The sequence below is a fragment of the Rhinopithecus roxellana genome, chromosome 4 (genome assembly GCF_007565055.1).
Source record: "Rhinopithecus roxellana isolate Shanxi Qingling chromosome 4, ASM756505v1, whole genome shotgun sequence".
NCBI lineage: Eukaryota > Metazoa > Chordata > Mammalia > Primates > Cercopithecidae > Rhinopithecus > Rhinopithecus roxellana.
In genome coordinates, this window is record NC_044552.1 from 170095571 (window position 1) to 170114975 (window position 19405).

The 19405-nt window shown below is 37.2% G+C and overlaps 2 protein-coding genes across 7 annotated transcripts in view; one reads left to right on the top strand and one right to left on the bottom strand.

Moving 5' to 3' along the window:
• Positions 1-19405, top strand: part of PKIB (cAMP-dependent protein kinase inhibitor beta) — a 121952-nt gene that overhangs the window by 44292 nt on the left and 58255 nt on the right. For 3 of the 6 annotated variants that reach the window (XM_030928395.1, XM_030928397.1, XM_030928396.1), the window contains one exon: positions 5965-6080. The exons of the other annotated variants lie outside the window; for them this stretch is intronic. The gene's annotated coding sequence lies outside the window, so the exon portion shown is untranslated. The remainder of the gene's footprint in view (positions 1-5964; positions 6081-19405) is intronic. 6 annotated transcript variants of the gene reach the window in all.
• On the bottom strand, positions 12112-12681 carry LOC104671786 (40S ribosomal protein S10). Its single transcript, XM_010375410.2, has one exon. The coding sequence runs from the start codon at positions 12672-12674 to the stop codon at positions 12177-12179; it is 498 nt and encodes a 165-aa protein (XP_010373712.2). The 5' UTR covers positions 12675-12681; the 3' UTR covers positions 12112-12176.

Sequence of the window (19405 nt, forward strand, 5' to 3'; positions counted from 1 at the left end):
GCCCAACGTTAAAAGGCTTGGTGGGTAAGACAACAACCTTTTAATGATGGGTAGCTTAGATTTCATAGTAACTTGATGGCCTGTGGTGAGGTGTTCAGTTTCTGTACAGACCCAGTAGCAGACAAAAAGCTGTTTCTCAAAAGAAAAGTAGCTGTCTTCAGAAGATGGCAAGGGTTTGGAACAAAGCCTCAGAGTGTGCACTGTGATTCACCTTCAGGGACCTGGCAAAGGCTCCGATCAACATCTCTATCTGCTACTGGCACTTCAAGCACCATCATCAGATCTGATTAATCATATGTTCCAAATGACAAAGCAGCTTACATGGCAGCTTGGACTTGTTATGGAGCCTTCTCTTATTTGGGGAATCACCCAAAACTAGCAGCTTTTTGGGTCACTCAATAAATCAGTCAGAGTAGTACACCCAAATAAAAAATAAGTTGCTTCTAAAATCCAAAGAGGCCCACCCACTTGGCATTGTGTTTCATTTTTGGTTGCATGAGGAGCTAAATGCAACAACTTAATCTTTACTTTAGAAGGGATATGTCTAACATACCCCATACGACTAGATCCCTGGGAATTTCATTGAGGTGGCAGGCCCTACACATGCCAAGTAGATGAGTAAATGAGATGTGAGGGGAATCATCACCCCTGCATCCTTCAAGTCCTCAATGGTGGCATTAAGCTCTGCAGTCCCTCTAGGAATACAGATTTGCTTCTGATTTACTCTTTTTCTAAGTGGAGACAGTTCTGGTGATTTCTACTTGGCCTCACTCCATAGTTCAATAGTTTTTTTTAACTCTTGTTTATATACAGATTAAGAATTTAGTAGATTACCTGTTTCTTTTCTAGAAACACCATGATCAACTAGCCAATTACACAGGTCTCCACAAGTTAGACTATTCTGTTTACTGCATTGACTTTGCTGTTCACTGTGTAACCACATCAACCTTGTCTTTGATGATTAAGGCTGCCACACGGCCTCTGTCACCCTGGGAGCCAATTATCCTTATTGCATTTAGGTATACCACCCAGTTCAGTGGCAGCAATTCCCATGGTAGTGTCTGACCTGTAAGAAGGATCACAGAGCTCTTTAAGGATGCTGGGGCTCCCCTCACAAATTTATTTCTCACCATCATGATGGAATGTGTGTCCTCAGGACTCTCCTGGGGTATGTGAGCATGTCTTACATGATAAATTTATTCTAATATTTTGATCTCCCTCTCTAGCCTTTGGATATCTTCCTCTTCAGTGTAGCAAGGCAGTTAGTTCTGGCATTTGATTTCATTTAAGGTAGACCACCTTGTAGTCCATGTTTCAGCCAACAAACCAAACTGTTAGAGCCTTTTCTTTTCTTTTTTTTTTTTTGAGACGGAGTCTCGCTCTGTCGCCCAGGCTTGAGTGCAGTGGCCGGATCTCAGCTCACTGCAAGCTCCGCCTCCCGGGTTTACGCCATTCTCCTGCCTCAGCCTCCCGAGTAGCTGGGACTACAAGCGCCCGCTACCTCGCCCAGCTAGATTTTTTAAAATATTTTTTAGTAGAGACGGGGTTTCACCGGGTTAGCCAGGATGGTCTCGATCTCCTGACCTTGTGATCCGCCCATCTGGGCCTCCCAAAGTGCTGGGATTACAGGCTTGAGCCACCGCGCCCGGCCATGTTAGAGCCTTTTGTAACCCTTTGAGCTAAAATATTGAATCCAGAATCTCTGCTTAGTGGGATGATATCAATAAATTCATCCTGATTCAACTTTACGGGAATTTTACTATGGTGGAAGGCCCTATACAGGCCAAACAGACAAGTTAAACAAGAGGTGGTGGTAATCATTACCCCTGTATCCTTCAAGTCCTTGATGGTGGCACTAATCCCTAAAATCCCCCTAGGAATGCACTTGAAAGGACATGATTTATGTGATTCAACATTATGTTTCTTCCACAATTATCCCACATACTTAATATTCATTTACATAATCCCCAGATTGTATAAATTGGAAAACTCCTGCAATATTTTTGGTATGTAGCACATTTCCTTGTGGATCACACTTTGTACCTTAATCTTTGGGGCCTGTTGGGACTTAAGCCTAGTTAAAAATCTAGAAGCAAAGAGGGGTATCAGGGATAAATTCTGAGGAGAATCAACAGGGTCTTGCAAGACACCTACCTCAGGAGCAGCCATTACTGGTTCTTTAGGCAACACAGAGTTAACCTCAGACAGGGGTGGAAAGATTTTTCTATTGGCAAAGAAACTCATCAGAATTTAGAGGTTTGATGTCACAAGTTTGAGTGGGATTTCCCATATGTCCCCATTCTAATTTTCAAGATCCCACTTGTTCTCAATCAATTCTCCTACTTTAACAGGAGAAATTCATTTTGTGTTGTAATTCAGCAACCCACAGTGTGAGTCTGCTTTTGAAATTTTAGCCCTATGGCTATAGGAGACAAGGATTTGTTTTTGGGCAGACATAGAAGTATTCAGGTTATTTATGCAGAGCTTGAACAAGAAATCTCAAGCCCTGAGTTAATCTTTTTCTTTCCATTTTCCATAGCACAGTTGTCAGCAACCTGCCAATTTCATCATACTCTTTAGTCTGGCTAAAATGTTCTAAGGTGCAAAATATATGGTCACCTAAAACTTTGCCTTTTACAAATACTTCATTATGAGTATTCAGTCGTGATATTTGTATTTCTCTATTGCCACATCACGCCACAGACTACCAGTACCCTCTTCACAACTGAAAATTGTCTTTAATGCCTTTAAATTTAATCACATTAGAGAACATATTCCAGGAATAGCAGAACCAAACCAATTCATATAGTTTATCCTTAAAATTCTGTTCCTATGGAACTACTCTTACTACAAAAATCCGTATCAGTCAGTTATGGCTCCACCAGAAAAACAGAAATTGCTCTGATATAACTTCAGGTGCAACTTATGGAGAATGGTACATACACACACACACACACATATATGTTGTGTGCATATATGTTGGTTTGTGTGTGTATGTGTGTGGAGAGAGAGAGAGAAATTTATTGAAACTAATTGATTTGTGTGATTATGGAGGCTGGCTGGGCAAGTCCAAAATCTTTAGGGCAAGCTGCAAGCTGGGAATTCCCTGGAGGAAACTGAAGCTGCATAGTCCACAGGTAGAATAAATTCTTCGTCAGGGAAAGCACTCATCTGTTCTTTTGATGACTGAGCAAAACCTACCCAGATTATTGAGGATAATCTCCTTTACTTAAATCCACTGATTATAGATGTTACGTGTATCTGCAAAATTCCTTTACCACACCACCTAGATTAAGGTTTGATTGAACAACTGGGGCCTATGGCCTGACTAAACAGTAGTTTAACTTTGCTCTGGATGACTCAGAGTCATCCCATATACAGGCAGATGTAGGTGCTGTGTCCACAAAGATTGAAGCTAATTACATGCACAAGCTCCAGAACTTGGTTTCTTGAAGAAGTTGTAGGTAACAGTTTCTTTTTCTTTAAAATATAGAATAAAATATTGCGCCACAAAATGCTCCTTAGTAGTATGATTTGGCTCTTCTCCTGCTTCCCCGCCCCCCAAAAAGGTTTAATTGAAGTAGCCTTTTCTCAACAGATATTTTTTCACTCTTCAGAAAATTGCCTGTGGTCTATTGTTATTAATGTCTTTGAATTGACACATCCATAACACAGTGGGGTTGTCCTGATCTTTGGGTCCAGGACCCTTTTCACTTGTACTCATTTATTGCTGCCTATGCAGGGGCTAACAGGTTTGGAGTTTGGTTTTGTTTGGCTACTCAGGAAGAATTCTAGAATTGGAAAGTTCCAGAAAACTGGTCCCTGGATAGGTGAGCTTTCTCAGTCTATTATTTAAAATGTTTAAAATGTACTGAAAAGAAAATAATGAGGTTGATACATGACTAGAGTGATCTCTTGGCTGAGTGAAAGGAACACATTTGTGGGTGAACATCTGATTAGTCATCACCAAGCAAGGTGAAAGGGCTTCCTGGATTGTTTTTCCAGGTGACTAGCATCTCCAGCCAATCTCTTGTGATTTGCTTATGTGGAATAATGGTGTGTGTTGGGCTGTTCTTCTCTTTTGCATATGTTCTGGTGGCCAAGAGGAAAGACATAAATTGCTCTGACAGGATTGCAGGTGCCAAGCTACAGCTGTGAGAGAGATTTTTACGAAGAACCTCTAGAGCAAGTTTTCTGATGGTTTATCATTCAAACCTGGTAGGGCGGGGATGGGGTGGGGGGAATTTGACTCCGGAACATGCACTTTATTCTCTCTATTAAACTCAGTGGATTCTCTTTAATGTAACTTGAAGGGATTATTTGAAAAAAAAATTGGAGTTAAGGGGCTTCCTGGCCAGGTGCAGTGGCTCCCACCTGTAATCTCAGCAATTTGGGAGGTTGAGGTCAGGAGTTCCAGACCAGCCTGGCCAACATGGTGAAAACCTGTCTCTACTAAAAGTACAAAAATTAGCTGGGCATGGTGACGCACTGTAGTCCCAGCTACTCGGGAGGCTGAGGCAGGAGAATGGCTTGAACCTGAGGGGCAGAGGTTGCAGTGAGCCAAGATCGCGCCATTGCAGTCCAGCCTGAGCAACAGAGAGAGACTCCGTCTTGAAAAAAAAAAAAAAAAAGGCGAGGGGGCCTTTCTGACAATCAACAATTCCCTCTTTCACTGGGTGCCTTCCCCCTTCTCCAATTATGGCCAGCAAGACATGCACCTCTATTTTATTTAAGGCCAGATAATCTTTGTGCTTGAAGCCAAACTGATTCTTTCTATTGCCTCTTCTGGTCTTTCATAAGCCGTAATCTTCACGTTCTGCTCTGTCAATAAGATGAAGTATGAAGAATTTAGGGTTTGGAGTCAGACCAGGGTTTGGATTTTTATTAGGAGGTTAGCTGATTTCCTCATAAAGAAAATGTAGATACTTCAGAGCATTCTGTTGGAATAAGATCATGTTTGTGTAACGTGCATGGTACAGGATACATGCAAAGTGTATTTTCCTTGTTGCCAATTCTCCATTTCCTAAACACAAAAATATGGAAACAAAAGGAGTTTGAGTGGAGATGAGAGTTGTCCTTCCTGTCATTTCTTCCAGTCCTTTAACTGTGACTCCATATCTTACATGCTAAAGGTAAACTCACACAAGTTGCCATTTACCTCTAGAATATTGTTTGTCTTAATAACGGGCATTTATTGAACGCTATGTTCAGGGTTCTTAACCAAGGCTAAGTAGGACCACAAATATCGGTCAACATTATTATGTGGTTGCAGATTTTAAGAATGTAAACCTCCATTTTGGTATTCTATCCTCAACTTTCAAAAACAGAGGTAAACCTTATTTCCAGTCATCAGTTGTTATATTTTTTCTGTACTGATTTATTCATAATCTGTCTGAATATATTACACTAGATTTATATATTTTTTAACTTCATACTATTTCACAATTTCAGTGTTAATAAGAGAAGTATATCTTTTTTTTTTGAGACGGAGTCTCGCTGTGTCGCCCAGGCTGGAGTGCAGTGGTGCGATCTCGGCTCACTGCAAGCCCCGCCTCCCGGGTTCCCGCCATTCTCCTGCCTCAGCCTCCCGAGTAGCTGGGACTACAGGCGCCCGCAACCGCGCCCGGCTAATTTTTTGTATTTTTAGTAGAGACAGGGTTTCACCGTGGTCTCGATCTCCTGACCTTGTGATCCGCCCGCCTCGGCCTCCCAAAGTGCTGGGATTACAGGCGTGAGCCACCGTGCCCGGCCGAGAAATATATCTTAATAGTTCAGATTTTTTTCTTGTAAGAGAAAAATATGAATCATGTTAGCTCACTTTTTGGTTCATTCTCCTAATATGGTTAGAAACTTAAATTACTTTTGACTTTCCTGTTTTCTCTCCTGCATTTCAGTTAATATTCAGGGACTTGTTTGTTTGTTTGTTTGTTTGTTTTTGAGACAGAATTTCACTCTTTTGCCCAGGCTGGAGTGAATTGACATGATCTCAGCTCGTTGCAACCTCCGCCCCCGGGGTTTGAGAGATTCTGCTGCCACAGCCCCCCAAGTAGTTTAGATCCAGGGACTTTTAATTCTTACGTGTAAGTACCATATAATCTGTTTATCATTATAAAAATTCATTGTTTCAATAAAAACATATTGAGGGCCTAAAAATGTGGAACAAAAAATGGAAATGGCACCTGACTGCTATAGACAGAATATTTGAGTTCTCTCCACTAAAAAATGTTTATACGTTGACATCAATACCACGGTGATGGTTTTAGGAAGTACGGAACCTTTGTTAGGTGGCTAGAACATGCTAGCGGAGCCCTCATGAATGGGATTAGTGCCTTTTTAAAAGAGACCCAGGAGAACTCCCTCTCTTGCTGCTGAAGATGCAGCAAGAATGTAGCCATTTATGAACCAGAAAGCAGGCCCTCACCAGATATTGAATCTGCTGGTGCCTCCATCTTGGATTTCTCAGCCTCCAGAGCTGTGAGAAATAAATTTTTTTTGTTTATAAGCTGCCCACTCTATGGGATTCTGTTGTAGCAGCCGAGACAGATGAAGACACTGCCTTCATGGAGGTAACAGCCTAGTAGAGAAGACAGTCATAAATAAATAAGAATACACATATATAGCTACTAATAGTGATAAGAATTATGGGAAATATATATATTTCTAGAGAGAATAAGCTTAATATTGATAATGCTAATAAAAATAACTTACTTTAAAAAAAATTAGATACCCTGTATAAGGATCTCTTATTACTGACTATTATACTAGCGTATATAAAGAAAAAAAGTCATTTTAGGTTTATTCTTCTATGTATAAAATACTGAGAAAGAAGTAGTTATTTATGTTCTGTCCAGATCTGGAGCTTTGAAACAAAAACTTAAAAAGGTGCCTGAAATTGTAAAATTTGAGCTCAACGGTAACCATGTTATATTTTTGTATTTTTTCCTCCCCTTGATAATAATTTATATTTTATGGTATCATGAGTTTTGTTTGTCTAGATATGACATAATATTCTTGAGAGATTCTTTTTCTTTCTTTCTAGGAAATCTTCAGGCTTAGCACTTACAAATATTTATAAATAAAAACAATTGACTATGCAACTATTGTATGTACCAGTATAATCTGACCAGATAACTTTTTGTCTCCATTAAATAAAAGATCTGATAAGTTTGTTACATAAAAGAATAGTGTGTTGTAGATATATCATGAAAGTTTAAATCCTCTTTCAGAGAAGAGTAACAATTGCGTAAATGTCATTTTTTATTTTAGGTAAACTGCACACTACGACTTTAAGCATATTGCTGTACAGTTGAAAATAATCAGTTCATGGAGAATTAAATAAAATTTTTTACTTAAGTATATTTTAAGCATAGTATTTGAATTTGAAAGAAGTTAAATTTGCCTATTGTGCTAAGAAATTGTTCCCATAACATCAAGCAAAGCTTTTTAGCCAAACTGATGTATCACTACTGAGATTTGTCCCCATTCATGCCACATGTCTGGCTGTTACTGCCCCTGACCCACAGTGAGACAGGACCATGGAGCTGCAGCTTTAGCTCTTCAGCCAGAAACCCAGCTGGGAGAAGTGAGGGGGCAAGAAGTTTGATGGGAGTTTCAGGCATCCAGGGAGTGGAACATGAGAGAAACAAGGGAATTCCGAAATTATAGACGTAGTACTGAGGGAGTCAAAGCAGAACTGGCTTATAGATAAAAGCCAGTAAAGGCAAGACCACCAATGATCCGTATGTTTGCTCTATGCACACTAGCTATATTTGCCACATACGTCTCCAGATTGTTCACCTCCTTAAAGAGGCTGTCTCTGTTTCCTCATCTAATTTAAATACTCCTTGAGTTCTCATTATTATCTAATGACTTATTTTTCCCTTTTAGAATTATAAAGTGTAAATTATGTATCTGATTACTTCTATATGTTCTATATTCTCTTTTAGTCTTCTTTTAAAATAAATTTTATTGTGTATGTTTGAGGTTTGTAACATGATGTTATGAAATATATACAGATAATAAAATAGTTAAAATAGTGAAATAGATTAACATATGTATCATCTCACATAGCTACTTCTTATTTAGTCTTTAAGGCTTTTTCACCCTGACTACCTTCCAGTTGTTCAATAAACATTTGTTAAACGAATGAATGATGATCAAAGCGTTCAACAGGTTGCTGTTGGTGTTTCCCTTTATCCAGGAGGACTTGAGTCTAAAATTGCTACTCGTGGTTACATATTCATTAGGGGCTCACATGAACATCACCAAAATGCTTGGAAATGTACGCATTTTTCAAAGTGGTTATTCAGTTGACTTGCCATAGATGTTGGTGATCACCTACCCCCAAAATGCAGCTATTTATCCCAACCTAGTATCACAATTATGTTAGCGTTATTAGTTGTTTTTTATTGATGTCAGTGATTGATGTAGATTATATTTTGGAGCTAACTTGGCTTTCATTTTTAGTGAAATATGTAGAATTTGATACTGAGGGGAGTTTATGAGTGAATGATTGCAGAAGTATTGGGATTGTCTCCAGTTTTGGGCATATCTACAATGCTACTTCCTTTTTCACCATGGTTTAGCAGAAATTGCTTGGAATCTTTCTTACATTGATGTTTCCAGAAAACTCTGTTGATATTTATTGCTCTTTTTTCAGCTGTATGTTTCTAATGTTTGAAAGATATGGAAGCTATCCAATTTAAACACTGGCTTTCAGCCACATCTCGATGTACTCATAAAAACCAATAAAAATTCTTTCAGTCCAGCTTCACAGATGCAGGAATCATGTAGCTCTTTCTTGAGCCATTAAGGGACACAAGTAAAGATAAGGGTTTTGTCATATATCAGGTATGTGTGGTGTGTACGCTAGCCTTAAAGATAAACTCACAAATTCTAATTTTCTGCTATTGTCCTGAATCACTGGATTAAGCTCTTTATATCATGCTGATTAGGATATACACTAAAATTAAATTTACTAATCTTTTATGCAAATTCAAAGAAAAAGCTTCCTAGAACCTTAGTTTGTTAGTTAAAAATAATTTAGAATATTATGTACTTTCAATCTTCTGGGAGTCTAAAATGTTTTTGTAATAGGTTGGTTTTGTGCTGGTTCTGGAATAATTAATAGGAAATATTAGACATAACTTATATTTGCAGAACTAGTGTGGGCCAAGTCATGTATATTATTCCTTGACAACATCAGGCACACATGATCACTAAATTAGTTACTGTATAATTATAATAATTAAATGATCTTTACTAAGTGATTAATCATATTTGATTTACAAATTCATAAAAGTAATGATACAACTTTTGGCTACATCTTACTCTACTGCAGAGTAGGAAATTTATTGGCTAGTTTGCTGAGTGCTTTAAGATTATAATTTAAATACTGTCCCTTGAGATGTTAATAAATCCAATTCCCTGATATTTAACATTTAACCAATTGCCTTCATTCATTTATACTCTTATTTTTCCTGTTTTCAAGCTCGAAATTGTTGCTTTCATAATGGTGTGATGCACCGATCACATGGAAGTTTAACATAAACTTAGAGTTTAAGCTTGATTTTTCCTTATTAGTGGGGACCTTTTCTGGGAAGAGGTTTTTCTGAATTAAGGCCAGAGGAAAGCCTTGTTTGTTGGCAAAAGCAGACCTATCTCAGGACCACTACTGGCTGCTACATCCTCTTACCTTAAATCTGAACCAGGAATCACTGAGGAGAAGGAATCTTGGTAATGTTAAATGCTTATGTTAACAGTAGCATTTATTCATTTGTTAAGCATTCATTTGACAAATTTTTGTTGAGTACATATTTACCATCTGCTAGGCACTCTTCTAGATACTGCTGGGAATATACGGTTGAACAAAAAAGAATCATAGCCTAATGGAACACCCATTTTTAAAATAATATTAAACAGTAAGCTTGAATTATCTAATATTATTAATCAAAGCAACTTTTCATAAGGAATGAAACTACACTTTACCAAATAGAAGTCATATGAACTTTTAAAATGAAGAGACATTTCTATTTGCATGTTATTTACATGCTTCTAAACACTTTAAAATAATTTTTTTCCTGACAAAGTTTAAAGATCTCTAGCTCTCATTAGAATTTTATTTAGTCTGTAATTGACTTAGCAAGTTAATGAGGCTTTATATACATATAAAATAAACTTGAATGTATTTTTAAATGTCTACATAGAGTTCTATGTATGTGTGAATACTCTTTAGAAAGATATTTTCAAAATTGTTGACAACTGAAAGATTCATTCCTTACTGTGCTGTTTCCCTCAGAGATTACGCAAAATTTAATTGTGCTTTTAAAAACATTGTGCATAATCGATCTACGGATAAATCAAACTGAATATGAAATCATTTTGTGAGACCATTTGGTTCTTATTTGATCTAGCTATAGGTACTTGATTGTTTTCCCCACAAAAGCACTGAGTAGACTTCTTTGTGAAAGGAATATGATTTTCCTTTCAAACAGTGAAATGGCAAGAGTGAAACATGGTGAGAGTTCCACTGTTTAAAAGGAAAGGCATCTTCTTAACTAGCATTTATTTTTATTTTTAACTATTATCTTAATTTCAGGGGTACAAGTGCAGGTTAAAACTATAATTTAATAACTCTCAGTCTTGAGCTATTTTTCGGTAAAGTAGCCTATGTGTATCACTAGCACTGATTTAATGAAGTAGCGAGAGGAGAATCTGTAAATGTAGAAATGAAGTAATTGAAAATCTATTAGCTGAGAGGTTCCTGCTCATGCTATATTTAGAGAACACAATTAAAAGAAAAAAATGGAAAAAAAAACAAGAAGCTTTCATGTGAAAAGACACAGAGAATGACAGTACACAATAGAAAGAGCTGCGTTAAAGAAAAATAAAAATGGAAACATTTATCTAGTGCAGCATGATATTAAAATATTCTGAAAGAGCATGAAAATTAATTATCTACTTTAGTTTTCCTTTACAAATGAGTTGGAAATGTCAAACAAATTTCTGGATAAATGAGAAGGCTAAGCACTGAATCATTTGCAGGTGTTTTCTGAACACAGCAGAGCCTGGTGGATTCTGACATACATGAGAAAAGCCCCCACCAATTAAGGTGGGTTTCTCATACTCATTTGCACTTCCACTGTTGTGGACAATGTGGTCAAAAGTGAAGAAGCCCATGTTGCCCTTTGTTTTGAAAGACAAGATGATATGGTGGAAGGAACACTGGACTGGATCTCTAGAGACCTAATTACACTTTCACTCTTCATCTCAGCAACTCGGAGACCAAAGCATGTAGGATTTCAGCTATGGAACTAGAGGACTGAGATGAAAGAGTTAAACATATTCTCCTCTAAGGTCCCTTCCAAATTGATCATGCTGAAGCCTTGGGATATGTTGTTCTCTTACAGACTAAACCACAGATACAATCATGTTCATGCTTGGACCTCAGGCCTGAGAAGGTTTACTATATGTTTACAATTGTAATCGCTGAAAAGTATACAGGGCATGGATATCTTGGAATTAAATGAGCACATGGTTACTTACACTAAAAAGTTTCTGTTTCATTAAGTACAAATTCTTGATTAGAATACAAGCAGGCAGTTCTCCCCACCTTTGCAATTCTATAGCCTAAAGGATTAGGCTAAAATGATCATGTTTATTATTAAGCAACCAAAGGAAAATGTTCTCATATGGAAATGTGTGATTTCTTCAAGAAAATATATTTGCAACAGGATTGTAAATAAGAGAGAAAACCCAGTGATTGATATATTTCTATAATCAATATTACCATTCATCTCAAGACTCACTCATTTAATAAGGCTTTTATGTATAAGACACTTACGTTTATAGATTAAATATTTATACTTAGACATTTTTAGTGTTTTAGAAGAATAACCAAAAGGTAGAAAATATACATGATTTGTTAAATGTAACAAGCTGGCATCCTATTTCTACATTTGAAAAAATAAAATAAGCTCAATTTGGGATCTGTAATCAATGTGTTCATGGAAATGCTACAAGAATAAATTGTATGGATAAACATGATTGGCATACTGCACACTGCAATCCTCCCTCAGAGATTCACACTCAGCACTAACATCATCTGAGGCATTTTTTTTTTTTTTTAAGGTTTTTTGGCTGTAAATTTATTCAATGCAAAATAATACTCTTCAATTTTACTGAGGTGGCTGACCACGTCCATGACCAAATCCGCCTCTAAACTGGAATTCGGTTGCTGACCCAGCCCCAGCCTCGGCTTTCTTGTCGGCACCAGGTGACACAGCACTCCGTCTGTAGGTATCTCTGTCAGCTTCCCCTCTTGTGAGTCTCGCAGGTCGCTCACCCTCCAGACCTTTAGGCCGAGGCCTGCCAGTCTCTGGACGGCTACGGCGTAGGGTGGCAGGCACAATCTCCGGGGGCAGATGAAGGTAATCACGGAGATACTGGATACCCTCATTGGTAAGGTACCAGTAGAAATGTCTCCAGGCAAACTGTTCCTTCACGTAGCCTCGGGACTTGAGAGACTGCATGGCCTTCATGACATGAAGGTTGGGCACATTCTTGTCTGCCAGCTCCGGGTGCTTAGGCATGTGGACATCCTTCTTGGCCACCATGACTCCCTCCTTAAAAAGGAGTTCGTAAATGGCAATCCGGTTCTTCTTAGGCATCAACATCTCGGCAGCTGCCTGAGGCAATTTATTTAGCTTAAAAAAACTTTATTGACATAATTTGCTACCATAAAAGCCACCCATTTAAATAGTTTATGGTATATTCACACACTATCACGTCACCACAATCCATTTAAGTCATTTTCTTCACCCCAAAGATAAACCCTATAAACATTAGTTGTGACTCCCTATTTCCCCCAAAGCCTAGGGACTCCCTCACCATCCTTAGGCTACCACAAATTTTTCTTGTTTTGTAAATTTGATATTTGGACATTTTATATAAATCAAATCATACAACATGTGGTTCCTCTCATTTAGCATAATGTTTTCAAGGATCATCAATGTTGTAGCATGTATCAATCCTTCATTCCTTTTTATTGCCAAGTAATATTACGTTGTAAGAATATACTACATTTTATTTATGCATTTATCAGTGACGATGGGCCTGTGTGTTTTTTCTACTTTTTGGCTATTATGAGCAACATTGCTGTGAATATTCCTGTAGAAGTTCTTTGTGGACATATACTTTCATTACTCTTGGTTATGGTTATATATCTAGGAGTGGAACAGCTGGATCATATGGTAACCCTATGTTTAACAGTTTGAGGAAATGCTAAACTATTTTCCAAAGAGACTGCATCATTTTACATTCCAGCCAGCAATGAATGAGGCGTGCCATTTCTCTGTATCCTTCTCAACACTTGTCATTGTCTTTTTTAGTTTTAGTCATCCTAGTGAGTGTAAAGTGGTATTTCAACATGGTTTTAACTTGCACTTCCCTAATAGGGGATAATGATGCTCTGTATCATTTAATGTGCTTATTGACCATTTACATACCTTCTTCGTAGAAATGTCTATTTATGTTCACTGCCCATATTCTAAATTGGGTTACTTATCTTTTTATTATTTACTTGTAGTTCTATATATACTTAAGGTCCAAGTCTCTTATGAGACATATGATTGGCAAGTGTTTTTTTCCAATTCTGTAGGTAGCCTTTTCACTTTTGATGCTGTCATTTGGTGCACAAAGGCTTTTTATTTTGATGAAGTTCAATTTATCAATATTTTTTTTGTCACTTGTGCTTTGGTGTCATATCTAAGAAATGATAGCCTAAACCAAGGTCACAAAGGCTTACTCCTATGTTTTCTTCTAAAAGTTGCATAGTGTTTGCTCTTACATTTAGATCTGTGGCTCATTTTTAGTTAATTTTTGTGTATTGTGTGAGGTATAGGTCCAACTTCATTCTTTTGCATCTGATATCCAATTGTCTCAGCATAACTTTTTGAAAAGACAGTGCTTTCTTGCACTGAATTGCCTTGGCACTTAATGAAAATCAATTCACTATAAACGTATGGGTTTACTTCTGGGTTTTCAATTCTATTCCATTGATCTATGTATCTTTTGCCAGTATCATACTGTCTTAGTAACTGTAGCTTTGTTAGTAAATGTTGAAATCAATAAAGGTGAGTCCCCCAAGTTTGTTCTTTTTCAAGGGGGTTTTGGCTGTTTTGCATTTCTTGAATTCCAACTACAATTCAGGATCAGTATGTCAATTTCTGTAAAAAAGCAAGTTGGATTTTGATGGGGCTTGTATTTGAATCTGTACTTGAATCACTTTGAGGAGTATTTCCATCTTAAAAAGTCTTCAGATCCAAGATCTATTTATGAACCCTCTCTTTCTTTCTTAAAAGGACCTATTTCAAGGTGCAGGAAAATCTTTAGTGACATTCTTCATATCACTCTTCTTGACAAAACTGTTTAATATTAGAAAGTATTTCTGTCAACTATGCTGATGACACAAGGCTAAAAAAAGAACATATGGTAGACCCAATGATATCAGGACAGACTGATATACTGACATCAATAATATGATATTTTTCAGTCTTAAATATCAATGACTATACTTAGGTTAAAAAATTTAACTGTTCTAGAACAGTTTGGGGGAGTTTTTAAAAAATATTATATATGATTGATACCTATTTTAGCTCTAGAAGTGAAGACTTAGGACATGATAGCTGGCTTTTTAGATACTTAAAACTTCATATATGGATGAAGAAGCAAAATGAAGCAAAATAATAGGATGATGTTATCAGAGGATAGATTCAGCACTATGAGCATATTTTATACATTATAAAAGGCTATTGTGATATATTTATTAGTTTAAAGTATAGTTTTAAAAAGACCATCTTAATAATATTAGATATTCATAATGATGACCATCAAAACTGCAAGAGACTCAGTTACCAAAAGGATACTTCCTTTTTCAGTATCTTGTATTTACCTAACAGGAGAGAGAAATTGGAACATTTTAGAGACGTTCTTAGCAACAAAGTTTGCAAAGGTTTTACCCTTTGCAGTGAAGAGTAAAATTGTTCAGTTGAGTCCAGGTGATTGTGGCGGTAACTTTATTGGCATATGAGTACTCATAAAGTACTCATAAAAAGTACTTTATGAGTACTTTTTAGAGTTCACCAATTTTGGAGTTGATCTTCCTTCTTTCTTTCTCTCCTTCCTTCCTTCCTTCCTTCCTTCCTTCCTTCCTTCCTTCCTTCCTTCCTTCCTTCCTTCCTTCCTTCCTTCCTCCTTCTCTCTTCTTTCCTTGTCTCCTTTTTTTATTTTTTATTTTTGGAGTTTCGCTCTTGTTGCCCAGGCTGGAGTACAATGGCACAATCTTGGCTTACTACAACCTCCGCCTCTCAGGTTCAAGCAATTCTTCTGTCTCAGCCTCCTGAGTAGCTGGGATTAGAGGCATGGGCCACCATGCTCAGTTATTCTTTTATTTTTATTTTTTATTTTTGTATTTTTAGTAGAGACATGATTTCCCCATGTTGGACAGGCTGGTCTCGAACACCTGACCTCGGGTGATCCACCTGCCTTGGCCTCCCAAAGTACCTGGCCTCTTTCTTATTGAAAAACATAAAGCTGAGGCATAGAGGAATATCTTTTCTATGAGTGAAGTGGCAACTTAAGCTAACATTGAAGTTAGTAATAACATTTCTACAACTACTGAAAGCTTTCTTTATGAGGTTGATAAAATTATTACTGTCTCTTTACTAATGAGTAAACTGAAGTTTAGAGAGGGTATATAACTTGTCCAAAGACACAGAGCTAGTCAGTAGCGGAGCTAGCAACACTCAGGGGTGTCTAATTCTAGCTGCTGTTTGTCTGCCTTCCAAGAGAGAGGCTTGAGCAATAAATCAGTTAGGTTTAGTTTAGTGACTCAATTCCTTAGGTCTTTTTCTGTTGTTTACCTTATCCTGATTGTATTATTTCGTCTTCATTTCCTTTGCCTTGAAGAACTTCATGGAAATTGGACTCTGGTGATTCTGTTACATCTCGGTTCTTTTCAGTGTATTGAAACTTCTGGGCATGGGTAATTGTGGTGATAGCTTGATATCTGTTAATACCCACAGATCATGAGATGACACCTAAAAAGCACTGGAAGCACAAGCTATTCTAGAATACTTGGTTCATTTCAAACCATTTTAAAGTATTCTTTAATCTAAGACCTATTAGTCTGATCCTGGTTTTGCTTATCTTAGGAATTGGCTACACATTTAGAGATGCTCTAATTTAAAAAAGATGAATCTGAGAAAATGTAACCTGAAAGAAGAGTCTGTTAAATTACTATGTTTCCTGGATTAACATAGTTTATACCTGTGCCCTCCAGGAGCTGCTAAGAGTCTACCATCATCCCCAGGTGGATGTACCAAAATGGCTGCCACAAGAAAGTACCACAAACTGGGTGGCTTAAAACAAAGGAAATTTATTTGCTCATAGTTCTGGAGGACACAAGCCTAAACTCAAAGTGTTTCCAGGGCCATGCTCTCTCTGAAGCCTAGACGGGAGGATCCTTCTTGCCTCTTTCAGTTCTGGTAGCTCCAGGTATCCCTCAGCTGGTAGATGTGTCCCGCCTCTCTCTTCACAGGACATTCTCCGTGTGTCTGTCCTTACATTGCCTTCCCTCTTTTTATAAGGACACCAGTCATATTGGATCAAGGGCCTACCCTACTCTAGTGTGACCTCATCTTAACTTGGTTACATTTGCCAAGACCTTATTTCCAAATAAGATCACATTCACATGTATGGGGGTTAGGACTTTCATATGTTTTCGGGGGAAACAATGGGACCCAGAACACCATATTTGTATTTGTTTTAGGGCTGAAGTATGATTTTTTCAGACCAGTGCCTCAGAGAAATGTGGAGGTGAGTGGAATCATTCTACTGAAAATTAGTATTTTAGCATTTAGAACATATGCTCTTTGTCCCACTTCCTTCAAAAGCTTATTTACATATTCATGAGGATGTGGATATTCTCATATTGAAGGTCTCTACAAGATGATGTTATATCAACTAGTGCAGTATGATTTGACAACAGTAATACTGCAGTGTGGTGAAAGTACCAACTGACAAAATCCAGAGACTAGCTGCAACAATCAGAGATTGATTGATGTTTGAACCCCAGCTTTCAGCAGCAGCTGCTTCATTGAGAATTGGTTTTAGTGACTCAGCACTGCAGCTGCCATTTTTCTCTGAGCCAGACAAATCCTGATATGAGCAAGGTACTGTTATAGGAAGTATAAATTCAGCTAGTTATGACTGTCATTGACCTAAATATGAGACTTGTAGTCATTCTCAGATTAAAGGAAGGAGATAATTTTGATACTTAATGTAAATATTAAATTTATTTATCTATTTATTTATTTTAGAATGTGGTTTTTCTCTGTCACCCAGGCTGGAGTGCAGTGATGTGCAATCATAGCTCACTGTAACCTCAAACTCCTGGGCTCAGGCAATCCTTCTGCTTCATCCTCCCAAGTAGCTGGGACTACCGGTGTATGTCACCATGTCCAGCTAATTTTTCTATTTTTTCTAGAGGTAAAGTCTCACTATGTTGCCCAGGATGGTCTTGAACTCCTGGGCTCAAGCAATCACCCTAATTCGGCCTCCCAAAGTGCTGGGATTACGGATATGAGCCACTGTTCCTGGTCTGACATTAAATATATTTTCATCAATTTTGTTGTTGTTGTTGTTTATTTTCATTTTGTTTATAGCCTTCTTGACTTTAAATTTAATTTAATGTAATGCTTTAAAATGAAGCATATCTAAATAATTCATCTTCTAAAGGCAAATGTATAATATATAATTGTAATGTTTAGAATTTAGTATGCCTAGTTAACACCCCTTTAGGGAAAAATAAACCTTTGTTAAAAGCATATTAGTATATTTTTAAATTCAAATTTAGTGACATCAACAGTGTTTACATTTAGCTATTAGTCTTCCTTGCAGCCATGAAGTACATAGTCTGTACAGCCTAATACAGTGAACTTCTATCAATGCTTCTCCAGTTCTAGAAAGATCATGAATTAGAAAAATTAAGCTTTTTTTTTGTTCTTGTTGACCCATATACTCCAGTTCTAGAAAGATCATGAATTAGAAAAATTAAGCTTTTTTTGGTTCTTGTTGACCCATATACCTGGGTTAAAAAAATTTTCAAAATGACAGCAGTGACAAAAAGAAATAAGGTTAGGCTGCATTGCTTAGTAAACATAAGTAGGAAAACCAGAAATGAACATTTCAACCTTTGTCTCTTTATTGTTGAGCAAAATATGAAATCCTTAATTTGGCCAATTTCCTTTTGAGAGATTGTTCTTACGGATAATGCCTAGGAGTCACTCTTCAAAGGGCCCTTTAAAATGGATTTATTACAAAATTTTATTTCAAATTATTTTCTTAATCTAAAATTCAAAACTATCTGCATCTTATTTAGATAAAAGCATCTAAATCTGCAGCATGTTAAATAGTTAGCAAAGAAATATTCCTCTGAATAAGATCCTTCTAATGCATTCCTCTGCTGTGTGTGCTTTTTCTTGGGTATAGGAGAATGAAAGAGCTATGACAATGTTAGGACAAAGTAGACTCGGGAGAGAGACCTTCGGTCCAATAAATAATGAGATCAAAATGACACAGGAATTCACACAGAGTTAGTTTTGAAAGGAAACAGATGTCAGGGAAAGGAAGAAAGAACGTTGGTTGTAAAGTCAGTTTTTAATAAAAAAAATAGTTAAAATGCATTTGAAATTTTCATAGATATTTTCTGGTCCTATGCATATAATTGGTTATTTAGAGGTCATTTGGTTTTAGATGAAGCTGAGTTTATCCTCCACCCCCTAACCTGACACCTCAGTAAAGGAATGGCCTGTGACCTTGTGCTGATCATTCAGCCTTCTAAAGCACAGTTTTTCCTTCGGTACAAAGAATAGTCATAATAGCAACTTCTGTTTATTAAACACTTACTAAGTGTTAGGAATTACATTAAGTACTTTTCAGACATTGTCTCATTTAATCTTCACAACTTCCTGTGAGGTGGAAGTTTTATTTGCACAGTACAAATAAAGAAATGTGAGCTGAGTTTGCCCAAGTCATATAGCTATAATGTTCTAGAGCCAGTCTGTCTCCAAAGCTCGCGTGCATATAGCATTATACTGTCTTTAATGTTAGTCTTTGCCAGCCTTAGCCTTCCATGACCAAACATTTATGACCATCTAACTTCCCATGCCCAGTGCACACACCATCGACACCGCCTCTCAGCCAGATTCAAGCAGGTTGACCTTGCAAAAGCCCTTTAATTTCCGACAGGTTACCTATGCAGAAGAAGAAACTAAAGTTCAAAGGGCTTATTGCTTTGTAAGGGGTCATTTAACTAACCAAATCACGTCCATTTAATAGCAGTATG